The following is a 22,787-nucleotide window of genomic DNA, read 5'->3' on the forward strand; positions in this document are numbered from 1 at the left end:
GGGTTGGGTGGGGCTGGGGGCGGGGCCGGGGGCCGTGGAGTGTCCTCCATTTGGAGGCACAAAATATGGTAACCCTAACTTAGACAATAGAAGTGAAGGTGCTACTGGTCATGGGGGAATTTGTCCATCTCTCTTAGTTATTGACCTTTCTCTGGGATCTTTACTTCCTGCTCAACTGACGGGCTGGTTCCCAGGGTGGCACACGATTGCCAGTGCTGGGGGGATGGAGGTGCAAGGCTTACTCTCAAACTTCCTCCTGCCGCCTTGGGGACCAAAATGCATTTGGAGCTTGGAGCTCCATTTCTCTAGCACAAGGGCACCAAGCCCTAGGAGCGAGAATCCAGCATCCAAAATTCCAAGCCAAGGACCTTTTTAGCTTTTGGATACAAGCCCGAGGGAAGCTCCTTTGTCCTGGCTGTTTGTAGAATTAATAAGCCTTTTAAAAAGAAGTTGAGGCTGGGGGAGATGTAAGAGCAGATCGCACTACCCCTCTATGAAGGGGGGGTACTTGCTTAGGGGAGTTCGCTGGTCACTTTGTGGCCTGGTACTAGGCCTTTCCATCTCTGGGGGATGGACTTAGAGAAGAAATAATAAAATCTTTTCTTCCCCTCTAGAGCACCTCCCTCGGACGGCCGCCGACAAACGAATGACGAAGGGGTGGAAGAAAGCTCATCAGAAAGCGGATTAAAACTCTCTTCTATTATTTTTTTTAAAGAAAAAGAAAATACTTTAAACTTCTAAATCTTAATTTATAACTTCTTTTAACTGTGACTTTTAGAGCCAAGCATTGTACTTTGCTGCCTCGTCCACTGCCTGGCTGGGAATGGACTTAAGTGCATATTGCTCCCCCGGAACCCCCCAGCCGTTGCACTGTAACCAAACGAAAGGAGGCAATCGGAGCAGCCCCTTGGGCAGAGGGAATAAGTGCAACATTTCCCCTCTTAGAAGTGATATGCAGCAATCTCTCTCCAGAGCTATATTTTTTAAGAGAAACTTCCAATCTTTCTGTGATCGCGGTGTCTGTCTTTTTGCTACCTACTTTAACAGCTTTTGGGTTCACTTTATAATATAACTTTAAAACCAGGTTCTCTTGGTATTCCCTCCTAGGTCCTGTCAGAGGCTGTATTCAAGCACAAGGCCCTCTTGGCCTAGGCTGCGTTCTTGGGTTTTTGTTTTTGATGGAACACAGAAATAAAATTGATTTTGATTGGAAGAGTGTCCCTGACTGGGCTCCAGGAAGGGCAACACTTTTAAAGGGAACGAGGGTGTTTAAGCCCTTCCTAACGTATGGGTGGATACGGCTGCTCGTCCAATAGGAGTTGAGGATTGCTTTACTGAAAGTTGAAAGCAGGTGAGGCCCCAGCAGTCTAGACTCTAAGGGGGGGCAATAAAAAGTATCTGTGGGTCAGATCCTTGGGTCTGGCTGAATAACCATGAGACCTTGTCTTTGCTATACATACAAGGAGTAATGGTCTCAAGTTGCAGTCGGGGAGGTTTAGGTTGGATATTAGGAAAAACTTTTTCCCTAGGAGGGGGGTGAAGCACTGGAATGGGTTACCTAGGGAGGTGGTGGAATCTCCTTCCTTAGAGGTTTTATAAGGTCAGGCTTGACAAAGCCCTGGCTGGGATGATTTAGTTGGGAATTGGTCCTGCTTTGAGCAGGGGGTTGGACTAGATGACCTCCTGAGGTCCCTTCCAACCCTGATATTCTAGGAAAGTGGTGCTTTCTTACTGCATGCTACACTGCCAGCATGCAAAAGCTAGTATGCCTAGGAAAAGACAAGGCTCTCTTTCCCTCCCTGGCCCCTAGCTTTAATTCACTCAGCTATGGTGGCTGAAAATTATAAACTGCCTTGTCTTCTCGGGGCTTTTAGCTGGAGTTAGTTAACGGGAGTTAAGAACACACCTCTCTCTTGTGGCGAGGACAAGACCTCAGGGGTGATGGGTGGAGAAAATGAGTGAGCTGTGGCCTGCTCTGTTAGGCTAGTAGGAATGGTTGTTTAGAGACCCTCCGGCTGACCAGGCATTGCAGAAGCACTAGACTCTTGACCTACTGCCCAGGGATGGGGCAGAGTGGGGTGGGGAGACCAGGGGTGACTTGATGGGAGCTGGAGCTGAAAGGTTCAACGGCAGACCCACGGGCTGGGACCACAAGCTGCTGCTCTCTGATGGCTGGGTGTGGGAGCCAGTGCAAAATGGGTCTGTATGTTACCTTGGTCCAGATTCACATCATGGAACCCACCAGCCCAGGAGGTGCTAATTAGCAGCCCCCACTTCAGGGCCAGGGGTGGCAGAGACCACCCTCCTCTTCACAGCTGGAGTTGGGCCCCTAGGTAAGGAGGGAGGTACTGGGGTCAGGCACGCAGCAGCCTCTGCTCACGCACTAAGTTGCCTGGGTGAACATGCAAATCATAAAGGGGATCGCTGGTCCCAGCCCACATGGGCGTCAGAGCTCAGGGGGCAAGAGGTTCTCTAGAATTCCTCTCACCCATTGGCTGAGCGCCTCCAAAGCTAATGCGGACTCCAGGGGCTGAAGGCTGCTCCAGGGGAGCCTACCACCCTATAAAACCGTACTTCACCATGCTCCTGCTTTCTCGGGTTTCTTCAGCAGGCCCCAAAGACATAACCCACGCAAGGAGGGGAGAGGGGAGCAGTTGGTCAATAACAGCATTTGCCTGCCTTGGAAGGACAGAGCTGTGTCAGCCATACAGACCCCAGGGGTTCATAATATGAGGCTGATACAGCTGCCCTGGCAGGGGATGGGGTACAAAGAGCTACCTGCCCTGGGTATTTTACCTCCGTGGGGAGAGAAAGAGGCACTGCTGTTCCTCAGTCTCTGGTGTGAAACAAGCCCCTTTGTGCTGCTGGGGGAACGGGCCAAGCACTGAGAGGCAGAGCTCAGACACCACCTTTGGCCTGGGCAGCCTTCAGCAGCCCCTTTGCCCCCCGAGTTCTTCCCCTGCAATAGCACCACTCCACAAACGCCTGCTCGTCCCTCGCCCGCCTCCACTGCCCCGGCCTCATTTTACCAAGTGGAGTGAAAACCAATCAATCAATCCCAGGTCTGTGCAGTTAAAATGAATTGACTCCAGCTGCAAAATGCAGCCCATGTGCCTTTAAAAGTGAAAGGAAAAAGGAGCACCAGGCCCAGGCAGGAAGTCTGTGGCCATGGCTATGCAAGCACCGAGTTGGAGCAGTGGAAAAGGTTCTCCACACATCTGGGCCAGAGCGGGAGATAAGTTGTTCCCAGCCCTAAGGCCTCATCTACTCTTTGTGCTGGCTGGTGCCTGACGGATGGGAGATGTTCCAGCCCCCACTTCAGGGAAAGCACCCACCAGCTGCTACCTATGAAAAACATCTAGGGGCCTGACCAATGCTGCTGTGTCCTATGGAAAGTGATCGTCACTAGGGCCAGGCTGTGGAGAACAGGAGGGAGATACACACCTAGACGTACCCGGGCAAGTCCACGTAGGCAGTGGAACGGATACACTTGCTAGAGATCTAGTTTGAGTAACATCTGCCTTGCCAGCTACTTTAACAAGACCCTGGCCTGACCGAGAAATGCTTGTTAAATAGCTTCCAGGCAGTTTTTTAGTGGCGGTCATTATTAAAAGTTTATTTGAAATCATCAGCCTTGTGAGTTTGGTTATGCTGTAACGGCCAAATACATTCAAAACACACCGTTCTAGTTCCAAGATTAGCTATTACGTTACCTGTTCAACAAAGATCCTACCAACTACCAGGGTGAAGCGGGGGATGGGGAAATACAGCCATATAAACTCATTTGCCTGTTTCAGAAATAAAGGAAGCCTGCATTCCTCTAGTATGCTAATGTCCCTCTGCAGCCCACTTAATTTGGTTAAGAAGATCAGAGTTCATTGCTGCTGCATTTCATGTCTGTTCAGCGTGAGGAAAGGCCACTGGCCCATTCTTTAGCGTGAGCATTCTCAAACCTTGCCTTCCGCCTTCTTGATTAGATTTTCCCCACCACGCCGAGGTGACCCATGGACCCGGAGGCGCTGCGAACCCACTGCTAGCCAGGTTCTCAAACTAAGCTCTCTAACACTGTGCTGAAGCGCAAAGCATTGCTCAAGCAATCGGGATTTCAGTGGCTGAATGCTCCTGACCATGTAATCTGGAATAGCATGTGCTTCAGAGGGTGGGATACTGCCTACCCCAGTTTGGTCCTTTAGGAAGGGGGAGAGAAGACCTGTGCTACTTATCAGCCTTGAATACATGTTTAAGAGCTGCTGGCAGGTTCAGTGAATTTGGAGGTTGCACTGAAGAGAGATCCAGACACACCCCAGCATTATCATTCAATGCTCTGGCAGGCAGAACCTTATGGACATCCCCCTACACACACAAACACTTGGTTCTTTTTCTTGGAACAACCAGTCAAGTCTGCACCAGTGGCTGACCATCCCAAGACCATGGTTTGAGAACTCATCCAGACCCTCAGAGCCATAGATAAGCGAACATAGGGCCTGATTCTCCTCACATACACTGGTGTAAACCGGAAATAACTCCACTGAAGTCAATGGAGCTCCACCGCTGTAAGGGAGGGAAGGATCATGTCCAGAGTATCTAATTAACAATACACGGAGATAATCCAATTGAAATTGACCATGTTTTGGACCTGGATCCCCTCTTCCCATTGGCCAGTGCTGATGTTACAGGAGCAGTGGTACTGCACATGCCCCATCGCTATTCAGACACCTGTGGTTATACATGCAGCTGCTAATGTGCTCTGATTAGCCAAGAAAGCGCTAAGAGCTTTATCCTTCGCCTGCCTTTGATTGCAGTTCAGGGGGGCACTGCATCTTTTCTCCACTAAAAGTCCTAATATTTTGCTGGCTTGCTACAGCACATCTTGGTACAGGGAGAGGCACTGGGTTTGGCGGACAAGGATCTATAATCTACCCATTTGGATCTCCTGCTAAGACGATCAATATTACTCAATGCCTGAACAGAGGCACTCAGCGGCTGCTGCTGTAATTCAGGAAAGCAATTTAAAAGCGTGAGTGAAATAGAGCAAGAATGTGAGCGGTAACTCTGCAAACTGGAGGCAGAGACAGAAGGTGCCAGGCCTCTGCGTCCTCTTCTACTTGGCAGGTTCTAGGAGGGAGAAAAGAGGGAGGAAATTAGATAGACCTGAACCCAGGAAGTGATACACACTGCATCCGGCTGGGTTTCGGTGAAGCAACAATCCAATCATTGCTTTCTTCTGCTCCAATCACCGTCAGGGTGAGGCCAATACAAAGCACCTCTCCAGCTGGATTGACACGAGTCACGTGAAGTGACGTGACAGGCGAAGTCTAGATTTCACTCCCGTCCAGAGTCCATACACCTGGCCATGCAGCCACGGGTGCCACCTGGCCATGCAGCCACGGGTGCCAGCCTTAAAGCCCCCCACACCGCAGCAAGAAAATAAAAATCCAAATGGCACTTTTCCGTGCTGCTCCCGATTCCATTGGATAGGTGGCCCAGATCTGCGAAGGCCTTTGCCCCCCTGCTTCTGGGATATCCATACTTGTCATCTATCCCCCAGCCCAGATCAACCTGGTGTTATAGCAGGAATGATTTACTGCAGGGATGCTGAGCTGCAGACCCGAGTGGGACAAAGCATTTATTTCATTTGAAAGAAATAGCGCTCGCATTATGTTTAGCTGCCGGTGCTATTTTCCCTGTGTCCTTCATTTGGGCCTCATTAGTTTGAGGAGGGTGGCGAGACCCCGAAACATGGCTACAGCCCAGACAGCAAAGGGCCTTCCTTCCTCTCTCTTGCTTATTCCTGATCATCCCTATGCCACACGGCATCATGTCACCCGGCCACTGGGCCTAGGACTCTAATCAGCCAACTCTCCCCATCCCCTCGCCGAGTCTAGGCTGGCTCAGACTCTCACCTTTCCCAGAATCCAGCTTCAGCAGATCTACACCCGAATACATCAGTTCTTCGGTTTCCAAACCGCTCGGAGTAACTGCAGCAAGACACAGCAAGAGATTGGGCATTTTATAGCACGCCTGAGACAGGCTACCAACACACCTAGGACGCTTTGTGCTAGCCTGGATCATCATTACATGCATGTATTCATCAGAACCTGCCCTACACACTGACGTGTGGGCTCTGATTTTCCTGAGTGTCTGATTCACCAAGGAGTTTTAGACACCTCACTTCTCTGTGTGTGTGTCAGGCTAACAGCCATATTTGGGGTCGCCGCCTTCAGCGATGGGATGAAAACGGGGAGCTCGGGGATTCGTGGATCGCTTCCCCCGCCTCTGAGAGCAAAGACCCTTCATTTCTTCAGGGAAGGTTCTGTGGGGCACTGGCCGTGTGTGGGCCCAGACTGGAGTCTGGACACAGCTGAGATAGTCCTTCTGCTCTGGTTCTCTGAGATGAGTGCTGGCCAGGCCGGGCTGGAACGGTGACAGCTATCCCCATTTGACTAAGCCAACAAGGGCGGAAGCTTCAGTTCATACATTTTCAGAGTGCTCCATTCAGACAAGATGGTAGCAACATAAGGGCGCCCAGTAGCAGGGAATCAATGGTCTCCCAGGATATGGGGGAGTGAGAACGCAGCAAAGGGGATAGTTCCCATTCTTCAGCCAACTCTGGGCAGACATAGGCAGTGCAATCTCACCCTCTATCATTTGTCCATGTCTACGATCCTCCGCCCTATATTTGCTTCTAATAGGCCTGCATTTCCTATTGTGTTATCTGGGTTCTTCCCAGTGATGACCTAGGGTCTGATCTTGCCAGGCGCTGAGCACCTGCTGGTTGATGCTGAACACCCAAAACTCCCACAGGGCCAGTTGGTGAGTAGTCACAATTTTCCTGGGTTTCCTTTGGAGTTGTGGGTGCTCGGTGTGTCTAAAAAACAGCTCCGCTGACTTCCATGACAATTGAACGTGCTCAGGAGTTTGCAGGATCAGGACCCAGTACAGATGCAGGAGCACTGCAGTGCCCTGAATCCTGTTTCCCAATGAACGCTCTGGGCTGCATTCGACTTTCCCAGACTGATTGATTTACCAGCCAGGCCAATGGCCCCGCATTGACACAACCAGGGCCGGCGCTTCCATTTAGGTGACCTAGGCAGTTGCCTAGGGCACCAGGATTTGGGGGGGGGCGGCAATTCGGCGGCGTGGGGTCCTTCCGCGCTCCGGGTCTTCGGCGGCAATTCTGCGGCGGGTCCTCCACTCGCTCCGGGACCCGCCGCCGAAGTGCCCCGAAGACCGGGAGCACGGAAGGACCACCCCCACCGCAGAATTGCCGATGACGACCGGGAGCGCGGAAGAACCCCTGCCTAGGGCACCGAAAACCCTGGCGCCGCTCCTGGACACAACGCCCACTGCACTCATCGGCTTAGCGGAGCTAGAACACACGAGATCATAGGCAGCGTCAAACATGCACATGTGCTCCTCTCCCCTTCCCCTGGCTGGCCAACGTGAAATAAGCTCCTACCAGGGCAGTCCAGCTTTCCACGGGTCTCAGTGCCTTCGATCTTGGTGCCATTTTTGTAGACGCACCAACAGTACCCCGTGCTGGAATGGCACTGCTTGGGAAGATAGTCACCATGTTCGTCACACTGGGGGCGGAACCGACCCGGGTAGACACCACTAAAACTTGATTCCGCCTGGCACTTAGATTGCACTAAAGCAACAAGCACAGGAAATACCCATGAGTATGTTTTATTCTCCCCCCCACCCCGCTGGGATCTTACCAACATTCTTAAGCCTTGAGGCTATTCAGCCAATCCAATAGCTTGCTTGCGTGAGCACTGAAGAGGCGGCGGGATACATTGTGCAAAGAACTTCTCCACACTGGGCCGGCCCATTGGCACCGCCCCAGGGTGGGAAGGGATAGGGAATACCACTGAGCAAAAATATACTAACTTCACTGGGACAACGGCTTTATCGGGATTGCTCCCAGGAAACCCATTTAGCCTCGTGATAACAAAGGGTAACGGCTGCTGCTTAATGGAGACAGCATTAATATAAACTCTGCTCATGGGGATGCAGCCAACCACTGCTGAGTGACTAAGTGGCTGGGAAATCAAGGCTTGGAGCTCTCCATACTGAAGCAGCTAGATGAGGAAGTGAGAGGCATCTCAGCGAAATCTCCGTTTCACCTTTGGATCCAATACAGGGTTGTATGTGATTATAAGGCTTTTCAGGCTTGTTTAAAAGTGGGTTCTTGTCTATCCCCGTAGGATGCTCCCATATGCATCACATTGCTGGGGGGGGGGCCTTCATCGGGGCACTGGGCCCCTTCCATGAGAATCCCCCATTTGGCTGCAATAATTGGGATTAAAAATGAATTGTTCTTTATAGACTCTTCATGTGGGCACACCAGGGTCAGCCCAGCCTGGAAGTGGAATGAATTTTGCTTCTGTTGTGACGGGGCAGAATTCAAAGCAGCAACCCTTGCGAGGCAAAGAGCCAGTGGGCCAGCCCCACCGGTTTGCAAAGAGCCAGAAATGTCAACGGATCTATTTCCAGGTTTTCTTAAGGCGGCGGCGATTGGCCTAAGGCCCACTCTGCTCCCAGCGGAGGATGCGGCTTTGGAAATCTAGCTGCTAAAAGCTGACTCACAGCACACCCCGCCTCAAGGATTTGGGAAGGCGGTCCCATAGCATCGGGTTTTGTACGGCCTCCAGCAAAGCTCAAACCCTTGTTCCCTGGGATTTTCCCTGACATTCCTCAAAGCAACTCCTCAGGCTGATGGGCCCTGAAGTGCCCCAGTGGGCCAATAGTAACCATAACCTGCAGCCTGAAGGATGGGGTGAAGACTACAAGTTTGGCAAAAAATGAGGTTCTCAAAGGGACACAGGAGGACTCTGGGGAAGGAAAAGATCCCTAGTTACCAAAGAGCAGAACCATTCCAAGAGGGTACATGCTTCCACTGCCCTCCAAGGTGCTCTGAACCTTGGCCAGTGATCTCCTGGGTTGACCATTCCTACCCTAAAGGAGTTTGGTGACCCATGACCCCGATACCTTCATCTGCTGGGATCTCAGTAGGTTGCACAGTTTGTGGGGTTTTGGCCATTTCAAAGAGCAGCCACTTGTGCATCCAGGATTCAAAGGACTGCAAGAGACCAACAAGGGGAAGAAGGCGTTGTTAATAAAATGCACCCAACAAAAACGAATGCCCCAGACAACTGGCATAGCCCCTTTACCCCCATCTGCTCAGCATGACCCTGGAGCCCTCCCTGCTTTTGTGCTCTCACGTCTGCAGCACAAAGTCAGGAGCAGGAGAACTGGGGTCCCTTGTGAACCCCCAGCCTCCCCTGCAATGTAACCATGTAACCATGACAGCAGCCCGGCTGCAGGCTGTGCTTTACCATGCAACGCAGCCATTCTCCCAACAGGAGACCCCCATTCCATCCCCAGCCCAGTTCAGGCCGTTCCCTGGAATGGGCGCAAAGGAGGAGGTGGAGCTGCAGCTGGTCCACTAGCCAGCTGACCGAGTGAGAGCACTCACCTGCCAGTCTCGGTCTGTCATGGTGTTCTTCAGGTGGTTCAGATTCTCCATCAGGTTATTCTTTAACTCAGGGAACACCTTGCTGGGGTCTGCCCGCTACAGGAGGACAAAGGGGACAGGACAGCGTTAACAGCAGGCTGACACCTGGGAGCCAGAGAGAACTCACCTGCCACCGTCAAGCCGGGCCCCTGGGAACAAGGGAACACTGAGCCATGAGCCTACGCGAATGAGAGCAGCAGATGAAGGGACAGAGAGAGAAACGCAAGGCTGCTCCTAATCCAATGGCCCTTTAATAGTCCATACCCCTCGCCCAAAAGAACCAATAGGCTAATAGGGCTGAAAGGAAGTGGGTCTGCGGAAGTGCCCAACTATCCCTGGCTGCTGCCGACAGACCCGTGAGCGTGGCAGAGGCAGCCACAGGAACAGAGAGGAGGCTCTTACCAGCAGCAGATGTTTGACTTGATCCGGGGTGCTGTTGCTAAGCTTGGCCGTGTTCTCCAGGGGCTAGAGAGGGGAGAGAGAGAGAGAATTGGAGTTGTGATGGTCAGGACGAGGAGCTGTAGAGCCAGAGACTTAAAGCAGATGGCCTGGAGCTGGAATGGGATGGGCAGGACATGTCCAGTCTTGGGGGTTCTTTTTGGCAGACCCAGAGTCGCTTGGCTACCAGGGAGCCAGGCTGGTGAGGGTGGACGCTGCACCACAAAAACCTTCAGCAGAACTTCTCCTTCACCTCAGGGCAGGCTAATTCCTGGAAATACTGGACCCCACCAGGAAGTGGAACCTTTCTCAAAGCCTGCGAGCCCTGCACAGTCCTGTCTACGGCACATGGAAGAACAGAAGAGCTTTGGAAAATACCAAGCTGACCACCTCCAACCCGCTCCCCTTTCCCGGCCCTTTCTCACTCACTGTCCGAGAGCGGCTCAGCACACAAACTCCTCCCTACAAGCTCAGGGGAAAGAGCAAGGCAACTACTCTTATTCTGGGGAGTGAATGGGCCGGGACCTGGGGAACGGGACACAGAACTTTCATCTCTCCGTCACTGGTGTGAATGCAACAGGTCGGAGATGGTGGTCGCCATCCAGGTACTAATGGGTGGGTTTCCGCAGCACTTCGTGTGTGTCACTCTTGTTGGGAGAAGATCCAAGGACTGAACAGACCTCTAGGAGTTGGGACCCAGTAACCAGCAGCAGGAGACCCAGCCACTGGAGAGAAGCCCAAGCTGCTGGTGAGCAGCGTGCATTGCAAGGTGCTGGCTGAGGTCTCAGAGGTGGGATGGCCGGGGCTACTTTCTGCTTCTCTCACTGCTGACCACCTAGCACCTATGGCACAAGGCTTAGAAGAAACCACTCAACCATGTTCCCAAACAGACAACGAAACTCCTGCCAGAGCAGCATCCAAAACTACATGCAGAGGGATCCAGGGGACGTCTCTTACCGTCATGTCCACCTTCGGGGCGAGTGGCAGCTCCCTCATGACCATGGGCATGCTGAACTTTGCCATCCTCAGCTTGGAAGTTGGCTTGGCACCTGCCGAGGAAAGAGAGAGAGAGATGAATGGACCCCCAAAGTCCATTCTGGGCTCAGGGTCTCCATAAGCGGGAGTCGAATCAGCATCAGGGTCCCTGTGTTTTAGCTTCATGGGACTTTATCACCCTCAGCCTGAGCTCAGTGCCTATCCTGCGCTGTTCCCGCGCTGCAATGTCCAGGCTGTTATTTTTATCACGCTAGTTCCAGCAGAGCTAGTGTGAGTCTATCAACCCAGGCTGGGAAACATACATGGAGTCACTGACTCTGTGGCCAATGCTCCAGCCAGCCCGGCAAGACTCCAGCCAGTTTCCCAGGGCCTAGTGTTGGGGGCAGAGGCGATAAATGGTTCCTTGGTAGGTTCCACCCAGAGCTCCAGCACGATGGGCAGGAATAGCACCACAAGGGCTCCCTCCTCCCACACGCCGCAAATGGATGGAAGGATAAAGCAGCGCTCAGATGGCCTCCATTCTGATCAAAACTCTCACCCGTGCAAGTTTCACTTCCCCCTCTCCACAAGTAGGGGGCAAGGAAGGAAACATGCCGAGAGTCAGTAGGGTAAGACAGCACGGGAACCACCGTCTCCAGAAGGGGGGCAGGAGCTAGTCTAGATGACTCCAGGAGCCTTGTTAATAGCACGCTCCAGAACTCTTTCCTCCATCTCTCTGGGGAGCTTGATCTCCACCGGCCAAGAGAGTCAGGGGGGCGCTCTGGGACTGTGAAGTACACCCAACTGGCCTAGACTTGTGCCCAGACAGTGCAATCATGCTGGGCAATTACTCACTTTGGGGGAGTTTCCTGGTCAGGGCCTCCAGCTGCAGATTCTGGGAGGTCTTGGTCAGTTTGCTGATCTGGCCACTCTGCTGATACACGAAGTAGACGGTGACGGCCTGGCCGGCAATCAGCAGGGCCACCAAGATGGAGACAGCAGAGTAAACGGCTCCACGGCTGCAGTAATTCCTGCAAGATACAAGGCAGAGGGAGGCTAGTGCCCGGCAAACGCCAGCTGCAGCCGCCCGCGTCAGCCACACTGTGTGCAGAATATGCTATTCTCCAGGGGTTCTTATACCACCCTTGTACTGGAGCACCGACCAGCACAGCTTTCAGTAGAGCATTGAGAGTTCGTTCTCTCTCCTCCTCTCCCCGGGAGATGTGCATCATGCATGTGCAGTGGAGGGTTTTGTTTTGTTAATTATTTTCTTTGGTGGTAAAACAATTGTTCTCAGGGCGGCCCATCCTGAGTCCGGGCACTGAACTATTCCGCTCTGTCAAGCTCCGGCCCATCTGAAAGCATCCGTCACTCATCCAATGCCCTCCCCACACTAACGCCATGGAGATTTGGGTTAGATCGGACCGATCAGCTACTTTGTCCAAACTAGATGGAAACGGCGTGACTACTGGGACTTCCAACGTTTTCCTTGGGAGACGATTTCACGGGCCAAAAGATCTCACTGTCGTCATTTGTCATGCTGCGTGGAAACGCAAGCGCTAAGAGCTCTTTTTGCCATGTGAGACCTGGCAGGGGAAGTGAAACAGTTTTCTAAACGGTGGGGGGTGGAGAGGGATGGCGGTGTATGTGTGTGTGTGTGTGTGTGTGTGTGTGTGTGTGTGTTTGTTGGGGTAGGAGTGCAGGGGATTGGTTGCTGGAGAAAATAATATCAAACATCTAGGACTGTGAAGAGAACTCTTCCAAGAGGCCACATGGAGTAAAGAGTTGAAGAGGTTGTGAAGCAGTACATGGTATACTTTGTGAGCATGTCAGTATAGTGTAGTTTATGTACACAATTGTTAAATGCCTTTTGCCTCCATATTTTGCACGTTCTCTCAAGGTAGGGCACGATTCAATGCCAGCTGAAGGCAGTAGTTAAACTCCCATTGATTCCAGTGGGTATTGGATCAGATCCGTAGGTAGCGTCCTCAGTTTGGCATGAGGAAATCCAGATTAGGTTGGGGGAAGGGGAAATGGAGAAAATTGGCCACGTTACTGTTCCTGTTGTTCCCATGGCATGCGTAAGAGAGAGAAGAGTTGTCAAGCATTATAATTGAAAATGTATATATAATTTGGAGACTCTGGAAAATCAGACTCAAAACTTAACATAAAAGAGTGGACCCCCTGATTCATGGGATCAGCTTTGTTCACGTGGATAAAGGAATCTAGAGATTACTGGGTGATAAAGAACTATTTGATTGTATAGAAAGACCATTCCTATTTTCGGGTAATGGATAAAGTACCATAATCATACAGCTACACCTCTTCTTGCACTGTATTCATCTCTCCTTTTTCCTGTTCTTTTGTCTTCCATACACTTAGATTTACTGATTATAGTTCTTTTGCGAGTTCATTTCACACACTTATAATTTTAGTAGCCTAAACTTTAGGCATTTTTAAAAACCTTAACAAAATATCACTTCTATAAAGAATTTGACATGATTTCTACACTCTCCTATTTGCTTTTTCTCCCAGGTGAAAGCACATGGAGCAACTCCGCATTATCTGGGGAGGGAAATAATTAGGAGACTAATGGACTGAAAAGCTGTCCTAGAAACAAAAGCATTCCAGCAGGGAGCTCGCTGAATGCTGGAGGAGCAGTGTCCTATTGCAAAAGGCCAGCTCTGTGCTTAGATACGCAGACACAACTCCCACTGAAAGCAGCAGGCCTGGTGCGCGTGTATCTGGGGATGGACTCTGCCCAAGTTCCACTTGCTTGACAATCAGAAATTAGTATTAAAGCAGGTTTCAAAAAAGACTCCCAAATTACGTTTCTACCTTGCAACTGATGAGGTCACCCATGAACTGACCTATTAGAAAGAAGCTCCAAGTTCCATAAACTACCTGTTTTTGCACCCAGCCTTCATTCTTCGCAGGTGTTATTGGAAGGAGGGGGAGGGTGTTTTAGAAAGACAGCTAGATTGATCAGAGAGGGACCCTCATTTACTAACAAGGTGGCAAGACTTGCAAATTGCTGATGGGCCCAAGGCAATAAGTACTAAAGCGTGCCACAAATATTCCAAGAAGCTTTGCGCTAGACACGCTGTCTCGCTGTAGGAGCAGATCCTACAAACTCTCTTACGGAGCAGTCCCATTGGCGTCAATGGAACTACTCACATGAGTACGGGCTACTCAAAGAAGTAAGGGTTTGCAGTAGGGTGACCAGACAGCAAATGTGAAAAATCGGGAGCCTATATATAGGAGCCTATATAAGAAAGACCCAAAAATCAGGACTGTCCCTATAAAATCAGGACATCTGGTCACGCTAGTTTGCAGGATTAGGCCCATCGGTTGGAGAACACAGAATTTGTGTGCGCTCTCTCTGTGGCTGCTACAGCACAGACACACACACAGCGACATAAAAAGTAAATTCAGCCTGGAGCTGATCCGGGCCTGGTCAAGCAGGTTCCCTCCTGCGTCCTATGTTACTGTTCTGAGCGTCCTGCAAACCATCCTGCCTGGCAACTCCTGATGTCATGAGACATCTGATTTCCCAGTGGCTGTGGCTGTTTGATCTGGTGTGGTATCAGGTTGGCTGCTGCCCAATATTGCATTTCCCTGTGCTAAGGGGATGGTTACTGATTTGTACAAATGCAGCAATTTTAGAATACCACAGGAGAAAGCCCTTCCTTCTCAAAGCCTTTGCACTAGGATCCTATATACTGGTACAAACGCTAGGGACAGTGGGAGATATCAGCCCTCCTCTGGGCTGTATCTGCTCAGGAAGTTTGATCCAAGCAATGCTTCAGGCCGAGAGGAATTCCACAAACACTGGATATTAAATAACAGCATCGCTAGCACCCTGAGCGGAAGATGGGGGCACAAAGTTAAGTTGTATTGTCCAAGCTCCAGGACACTACGCACCTAGAAGATCACATTCTCCAGGGGAGAGTTTCCAGAAAGGGGCAGTCAAGGGGGTGTTGAATAAAGGCACTCATTTAAAAATATTGCCTGGCTGGGGCTTGATTTACAGGTCAGATCTGTGCCGCCATAGACCCAATTTTCCATGTGCACACCACAGCCAGGTGGGGTCAAGTCTGTTGCACGGGTGTCTAAGGCACATGCTGGTCAAACAACGAGAAGGGCGTATTTGGTATGCAGAATCACGGCTAAACGGCTCATTGGAACTGGGACGAACAGGGCCGAGCAGGGCACAGATGCCACCAGCCAAGGGAATAAAATAACTCAAGAGATTTTGCATGATTCCCATGTCGGGCTTTGGTTACCACGGGGCCAGGTCACAAATAGGGCCAAAGATTCCCGAGGGAGTTGTGTAGAGTGGGGCAAGGAATAAAGGGCAAAACAGCTTCCCAACCCCCCCTCGTTGGTGGAAAGCCCCTCCTGCAGGGTGGGAGATCCTTGTGCAGATACCACAAGCGGTCACGCAGCTGGGCTTGAACGCTGGGCTTTTTAAAGACCCCCGTACTCTCCCACATGTTAAAATAAGGTAACCCGCTGGCCATATCTGAGTTCAGGAGAAAGAAGGGAAATTTGAGCTCAACATTCAAACCCTGCTTGGGACTCTGGTCAGGTCAACCAGTGAAGAACTCATTTCCCTTGAAACGCCGTCAGTTCACGCTTTCCACTACCAAGATTTAAATGGCCCCTCCATACCATTAACTGAGCCCACCTTCCTTCTCCTGCTTCCAGAGCCCTCCCTACCTCCCCCTGCCCCCAAAAAAAGAAATAAAAGGGGATTGAAAACATAGATGAGGAATACCTCTGTGCTCCAGAGTCTGGGGCCATGACGCCATCAGCAGGTCGCTCCTGGGTGGAGATCAAGTCCCGTCTGTCTTCGTCTTCCATGGTGCCTCTTTCCCTCTAGCTGACTTCTGCTCCGCAGCTGGCGATGTTCTGGGCTCTGCCTGCACCTCGCACCGTCTCTAAGTTGCTGCTGAAAAGGAAACTAGATCCTGTTCCCTTGAACTTTCTTGAAGCACAAAAACTAGGAAGTGAAAGCTACAAAATATCAATAGTTGGAAATACCCCACCAAAGCCGGCCCACCCCCAGTCCAGCCACATAGAGCCGTCAGCCAGGGCTATTATTTAAAGTGAGGCATTAGAAATAATCCTATTGGCTACTCAGAGGGCATCACTTGTTCCTAGGCAAACCTTTGAATTCACAGGCCTCATCTTGGAGTTGCATGAGTGGATGGAACCAGCACAGTGATCGCATTGTCAAATCCCCAATGGATATAAGAGAGACAAGGTGGGTGAAGGAAACTCTTTTACTGGACCAATGTCTGGAGGGGAGAGAGAGAAAAGCTAATCCTCTTCTTTAGGTCTGGGAAAGGTGCTCCCGATGTCCCAGCGAAATACAAGGTGGAACAGATTGTAGCATATGTTGAAAGAGGCCATTCAGGGTGAAACAGGCAACATTTCCCTCTCCCAGATCAGTTCTGAGGCAAGAGATTTTGCATCGAATCAGGACGAATTGTGAACTCTGCAATATTTAACACAAACGCAGACACACATAATGGCTTAGAGGCGGACTTTGCCTTTTGAGCTACATACCTGGGGCCCTGCACAAGCGTCTTAGGGCAGCATTTCACTTTTGGGGCCAGATCCTCAGCCAGTGTAAACTGGTATCACTCCATTGACTCCAGTGGAGTTCTGCTGGTTCACTAGCTGAGGGCCTGGCCCTTAGCTTTTACATATTTCATCCTACCACTTGCAAAAGGGTTACTGGGGGAAATGGAAACGGATCGGCACTAAGGACACACCCAGTCACTCTTTAGATTCTGCTCACTTACACGTGATTAGGGTTGGACTAGCCATGCTAGAGGTTTAGTGGAAGAGTTACTACTTTTTATTTAAAGGGGGGAAGGGCTTTTATTTGAAAAGTAATAAGTTACTCTTTGGGCTAACCCCTGCCAGGTTGCTCTCAGCACATGTTCAGTTTGGCTAACGTTTCAGTCTGTCAAAGGTGGGGGGAAATATGTAAAGCAGGTACAAGTGCCTTTTTGCAATTATATCACTTAAAGTGGCTTCTTTTCCATACTTCAACTTGCCTGAGATTTCACAAAGCGCTGTGCCTCCAGACCATGACAGAATGGGGCCGGGTTTTGGGACGTGCACAAAGCACCCAGGAGCGCCCCAGACCAGCAATGGAAACAGGTGGGTGCCAAGCGCTTTGGAAAATCTGGCCCGTAGCCAGAAATAATGAAACTGACTTGTCTGAAAAGATTTGATTTGGTCAGGACCCAATGCTGCAAATCCTTACTCGCAGGGATAAGCACTACACACACAAGAAGTCCCCCAGCAGCTAACAGCACTGGTCGTGGGAGTAAGGATTTCTCACGTAAATCAGTCTTTGCAGCACTGGAGCCTAAATTATCAGTATTTAAAGCTGTGTTTTATGCACATGCAAAAGAGCATTTTCTATTAACTTTTTAATACACCAAGATCCAGCAATACATCTAGTGTATGAGAGGATATCTGAGGCACTGAACACTTAAGATCAACATAGTGGCATTTATTCAGGGATTATACATTCAAATAAGAATAACTGGAGCATTTCAGCGTTCAAGCCGTTTTAGAAGACTTAGGAAATTAAATCAGAACATTACACTAAGGTTACTTATGAGATTTCAACTACACGAAAGCCAAGACATTCCTGTTTTATAATCCTCTCAGAAACCATTACTTGGGCACATCACACATGGAGAAAGCATCCGACATGCTTTTCTACACAGTCCTATTTGCTTTTTCTCCCAGGTGAAAGCACATGGAGCAACTCCGCATTATCTGGGGAGGGAAATAATTAGGAGGCTAATGGACTGAACAGCTGTCCTAGGAACAAGTGCATCCCAGCAGGGAGCTTGCTGAACGCTGGAGGAGCAGTGTCCTATTGCAAAAGGCCAGCTCTGTGCTTAGATACGCATGCACAACTCCCACTGAAAGCAGCAGGCCTGGTGCGCATGGATGTGGGGATGGACTCTGCCCAAGTTCCACTTGCTCAACACAGAGTTCATCAGCAATTGGTATTAAAGCAGGTTTCAAAACAGACTCCCAAATTACGTTTCTACCTTGCAACTGATGAGGTCACCCACAAACCGACCTATTAGAAAGAAGCTCCAAGTTCTGCAGCGCTTGGCTCAAAATCCAAACTTCCCCAACGTTCGGGGCAAATGGGTTTTGCAGGTTGGTTCAGGCACGTTCTTTACATTAAGACATAAGAAGAAAATGTCCCATGTCAGCGTGGGCACCGAGTACCAGCTGCTGTTGGAGCAGTTACTCTGAGCATTTAAAATCTTCATCACAATGTTGCATTGACAGTTTTTTTAATTTACACTGATTATAATATTTTGCACTTCTACAGCACCCTTCATCAGAGGATCTCAACACATCATCATTATTAAACCCATTCATCAGACACCCATTAGAGAGCACTTTACATGGCTTGAAGAGGGTCATTACACTTCCCCAACAGAAGCAGCAAAAACATTGGACTCCCTGGCGGTCAGGGGCTTTTTGACAAAAGGACACAGAGAAATCTAGCCAGGCAGCTAGGGACCCAGGATTTCATAGTTTATTCAGCCTGGGCAAAGCCATGTATCCTGAAACTCTACGTGATGCCTGGTTTACTTTTAAGTGTAATTCCAGCAGGAATGAACATGAAAGCACAAGGCACCTTAGAGATAAGGGATATAGCGAGTTCACTTCACCCACTCATGAAATGCAGCTATCCCGAGGCTGGAAGACAGCAGCTAAGGATTCAGTCCAACTCGGACTGAAACCAAAAGACGAAGGCGCGATGTGGTACATAGCAACACTAGACAGCAGGTGATGAAGTACCGGAAAGAGGGCTTGGGAGCGATGGCAGAGAGCACAGATTGCCGCAGAATCAAGAAGGGCCGGTCAAGACAGCTGGAACTGGGGGAGAAATCCCGAACATAGTATGAAGCTTTGTGCTGGGTAGGAGTGCATTTTATGCCTCTTCCTCAGACAGAGGCATTCTTTCCTCTTCCCACTTTGGCCCTGCTTGAATGACTTTCCCTGCCAATGATGTATTTGGAATCTGTGTCCAATTGAAACTACAGGAGGAATTTAGGTAGGCAGGACAATGGATTTAACAGGGCTATGGGATCTTCACCTCTAATTTATGCCTCATCCCAAAGGTCTCACCCAGAGCTGCACTCCATAGGGTCCATAACACGGTGCTGGGTTGTTTGTCTGACACCTACTGTATTGCCACCGAATTTGCTGCATCACACGGGTCTCCTGTCCAAATACAGCCAGGCCTGAGGCTGCTTAGCTTGCAAAATCTGACAGGATCATAGACGGGGATATTGCGACAGCTGTAGTTAGAGCCAACACGTTCTGCAGAGCTCTCCTCGGGCTGTTCATTTAGTCACCTCACTTCTTCTCCGCTGCAGGTGTCATCTGATCATGGCTGATGGGACTAGTCGTCATCAAGGCAAGGCTCACCCTCCAGGAGCCACGGATGACCTTGCCTACAGAACGCCAGGTTAGCAGGGCCAGGAACTAGACAGCCAATTAGGAGCAGCCCAAATTTCTGCTCAACCTCCCTACAGAAACGGGAACTCCCCAGCAACTCGGTTCCTCTTCCTCATTTGTTACTTCTGCTCTCTGGGGTTTCCATAGACTCAAGTGAGTGGGTATGTTACAATGCACATGAGTGCTGTTCAGACCAGAGGCCAGGGAGATGTCACAGACTGGGCCAATGTCTGGAGGTGAGAGAGAGAAGCGTCTGACGTGAGAGGCGAGAAGTTCAGTCTCCTATTGCAGATGCAGTAACAAGTGCTCCTAGGCCACTAGGCCTTATGTCAGAGACACAAGGAAACACTTCACAGACCAGCCCAGGTCTGATTTCTTTTCTGAAGATTCATGATTATTAAGCCAAATCCTGAGTTCTTTGCTCAGACCGACACATGAAAGTGAATGGGAATTTTGCCTGAGCAAGGACTGAGACAGAACCTTGCATTTGGTCCCTTATTTAGTTGTAGATTGAGAGTTCTGGAGAAAAAAGACGGTTATCTTTGTTACCTGTCTGTCCAGCATCGAGCACAATGGGGGCCTGACCCTCGACTGGGGATCCTAGTAATAAATAATAAGACAGGTAAGATGCTGCTGCCCTGGAGTACTCCCACTTACCATCAGTAAGTGTAATAAAAAGTAAGGTCCCTTTTCTGGATTTGTGGCGACTGCCACCAAGGGTGAATTTTCATCTGAGCCACCACCCTCAAGCACAAAACGAGAAGTGAGCACCGGTAGCTAAGCCATGGCTGACTGGCTTGACACACAACTAACTCAACAGACCTAAACAACACCCCCTCTGCTACCCCCAAAATCAGTACATTCAGCTCAGGGATTGAGTGCCTTTGAAATCTCTTCCCCACATCTTGTTTAAGGCAAAACCAGGAAGATTATGAACACACTGCATTTAACCCCTGGAGGGCAGACCCCGCACCATGCAGCACACCCTACAAACTCTGACACAAGACACCCGGGTTGTTTCAGATTGATGCTAAAAAGGCTCTCCAAGTCAATGCGTGCAAGTGACTTAACCGCTCTCAGGCCTTCATCCCCCCCCCCCATTGTCAAATGGCAACAATTCCCCCTCACCTTGCCGAGTAACTCTGCAACCGTTGCTGTGTATGTGCACCAAATTATTCATTAGAATCAAACTGCCAAACCCAATCAGAGACACGCGTGTACTCCAAAAGCTTGTGTATCCAAATCAAAGTTACATTTAAAAACCAACACATCTGTGGCAGTAGAATTAATGGGCAAACAGGGCCACTGCCGAATCCCAGAGTTAGATGCTTCATGTAACTTCTAGACCCAAATAGCAGTAGTACTTTATCAGCTGGGAACGGTTTCTAAGTAACTGGCATATAGAGCTGATTGGGGGGGGGGGGGGGGGAAACGGGGGGGGGGAGGGGGAGAATTGCGCAGTGAATTTCAGAACAGCTGCATGTCATATGTATTTAAATTCCAAAGCCAAGCATCCATCTGTCCCAACGTACGTGTGTGGGATTGTTTTTTCCTGAGAAGGGGCTAAATCATTGCCCAATAGGAATGGGGATTCCAATAGACTGTCTCACATCAGCAAGCATAGGCTGTTTAGAATTATTAACTGGTTTATCCTTTCTTCTCTTTCTCTGATACAAGGCACCCAGCTCCCTGAACCTCCTCTGAGCACATCTACTTTTCTGTTCTTTCTGAGCACCCTTCTGCCTGGTAACTTCCGACATCAGGCCACGGCTAATTTCTCACTGGCTGGAATAGCATTAATGTTCAGCTTCATTCCTTGGCTGGTTCCCAACAGTGGAATTCGGAGACTTTATCAACTTCAAATGCTGCTAGTCATTGTGCCTACAAATAAAACTCTAAAAGAAACAGGACAGAACCTTTATTTCTAAAAGCCTTTCCGTGTAACAGTGATACGTATGAAGCTACAAAGGACAGTTTGGCCGTGTCAGGGGAGACGCTAGTGCCCATCCAGGGATGTTTCATGCAAAGGGGAATTCCAAGAACATCAGCTATTAAAGTAACAGTCCACAGGAAAGACGCTGGACTTGATAAAGTGGCACTGTCAGCAGATCATTCCCAAGAAGTCAGGACAAAGGGTCTGCAAAGTTGCAGCGCTAGAGTTGGTTTTGAACAAAGGCTATTAACAAAAATAAAGCCCAGCGGTGGCTTCAGTCCTAAGCGTCTCTTCTCCACCATTTAAATGGCAGCCCCTGCAGTGTAAGGAGAGACGCACTGAGTTGGGAGCCAACACAGAGCCCCAAGGGGCCGCAGGGCAGTGCTACGTACTGGTTCGGACTCAGAACCACGGCTAGCCAATTAGCTGGAAATGGGATTCACTCTGAGAACTGGACACTTCTGTCTACCTGCAGCCAAAGGGTCCTCTCCAGTATCTGAGGAAGGGAGAGGCCAAGGACAAATCCTCTTATGGGACACTAGTGTTTTAAGAGCCAAAGCTGGCAAGGGTATATGTGAAAGCAGCTCCATCTTTCTATGTTCATTCTCAAACCTAAAGGTTCAAAGGCAGGCCGAGGTCTCACAGGAGACCACAACACTTGAATTTCTGAGTCCATGTCTCCAATATGTAGGGCCTCATGTATATCATGAGTCTTAATCACTTAAATTACTCTTGAGTTTGCTGCATAATAGTGCTTCGAAATCTAAGCTTTCAACTAAACAACTCAGACTTACAAACTGCCCCTTTTATTTCAATGGAGACATTGATTCTCAAGTCTAATGATACTTGAAATGGTGACATTAACTATTTCACTGCTGAATTTTAGCAGTAGCTTCAAGTTAACATACTTGTCTGCTATTGCTGGTGGCAAAAATCAGGAGGTATTTGTTCAGTAGGGCATGTAGTTACTGTTAAGGTTTGCTTAGGAGTGGAAGGAAGAATTCAAACCCTGCTCCTTCAAATTTGAATCCACTTCTGCTCGAGAGGGGAAAAATGAGACATCTTTTCCACAGTATCGAAGGCTGTAACTGCCTCTTAGGGACCAAAAAAGCTCCAACTGCCACATCCACCTGTCGAATCCACTAGCTCCGTGCTACGTCTACCGTCGTTATGAATCTTCACAACAACCTGCAGCACGCTTGGGACAGCATAAAATAAATGCAATTTCCAAATAAAGGCTATTATACTGGGAGAGGGGCAAGAACAAAACTCCCAGGACATGGAGCTTTTGAGGACAACTTGTTTGAAACACATATATAGCAACGAAGGTAGCAGGGTATCAGAAGCCATTTTGGACGTCACCCTGACACTGGTAGAACAAAGGAGTGGGGCGTTGTCCGATGA

General features: G+C 49.8%; 2 protein-coding genes across 5 annotated transcripts in view; one reads left to right on the plus strand and one right to left on the minus strand.

The window, feature by feature from the left end:
• The window catches only part of TCOF1 (treacle ribosome biogenesis factor 1), a 35,079-nt gene extending 33,866 nt beyond the window's left edge, over positions 1–1,213 (plus strand). For 3 of the 4 annotated variants that reach the window (XM_065556024.1, XM_065556021.1, XM_065556023.1), the window contains one exon: positions 615–1,213. The gene's annotated coding sequence lies outside the window, so the exon portion shown is untranslated. The remainder of the gene's footprint in view (positions 1–614) is intronic. The other variant, XM_065556022.1, reaches the window with a different exon arrangement.
• Positions 1,214–3,587: 2,374 nt separating this feature from the next.
• CD74 (CD74 molecule) lies at positions 3,588–16,156 on the minus strand. The gene is made up of 9 exons (XM_008166467.4): positions 15,711–16,156; positions 11,786–11,961; positions 10,913–11,004; positions 9,920–9,982; positions 9,479–9,574; positions 8,992–9,082; positions 7,460–7,648; positions 5,904–5,978; positions 3,588–5,115 (listed from the first exon to the last, which is right to left on the minus strand). The coding sequence occupies exons 1-9, from the start codon at positions 15,794–15,796 to the stop codon at positions 5,102–5,104; spliced, it is 882 nt and encodes a 293-aa protein (XP_008164689.1). The 5' UTR covers positions 15,797–16,156; the 3' UTR covers positions 3,588–5,101.
• Between the last annotated feature and the right edge of the window lie 6,631 nt (positions 16,157–22,787).

Source organism: Chrysemys picta, chromosome 8, assembly GCF_011386835.1.
Source record: "Chrysemys picta bellii isolate R12L10 chromosome 8, ASM1138683v2, whole genome shotgun sequence".
Classification (NCBI taxonomy): domain Eukaryota; kingdom Metazoa; phylum Chordata; order Testudines; family Emydidae; genus Chrysemys; species Chrysemys picta.

Bases quoted from the DNA above. Each gene is read 5' to 3' on its own strand.
- CD74 (XM_008166467.4), bottom strand. From the start codon at position 15,796: ATGGAAGACGAAGACAGACGGGACTTGATCTCCACCCAGGAGCGACCT. The intron at 11,005-11,785 runs GTGAGTAATTGC...TTTCCTCGGCAG, and splicing joins GACCAGGAAACTCCCCCAAA to GTGCCAAGCCAACTTCCAAG. The intron at 7,649-8,991 runs GTATCGGGGTCA...TTGTTGCTTTAG, and splicing joins TGAGATCCCAGCAGATGAAG to TGCAATCTAAGTGCCAGGCG.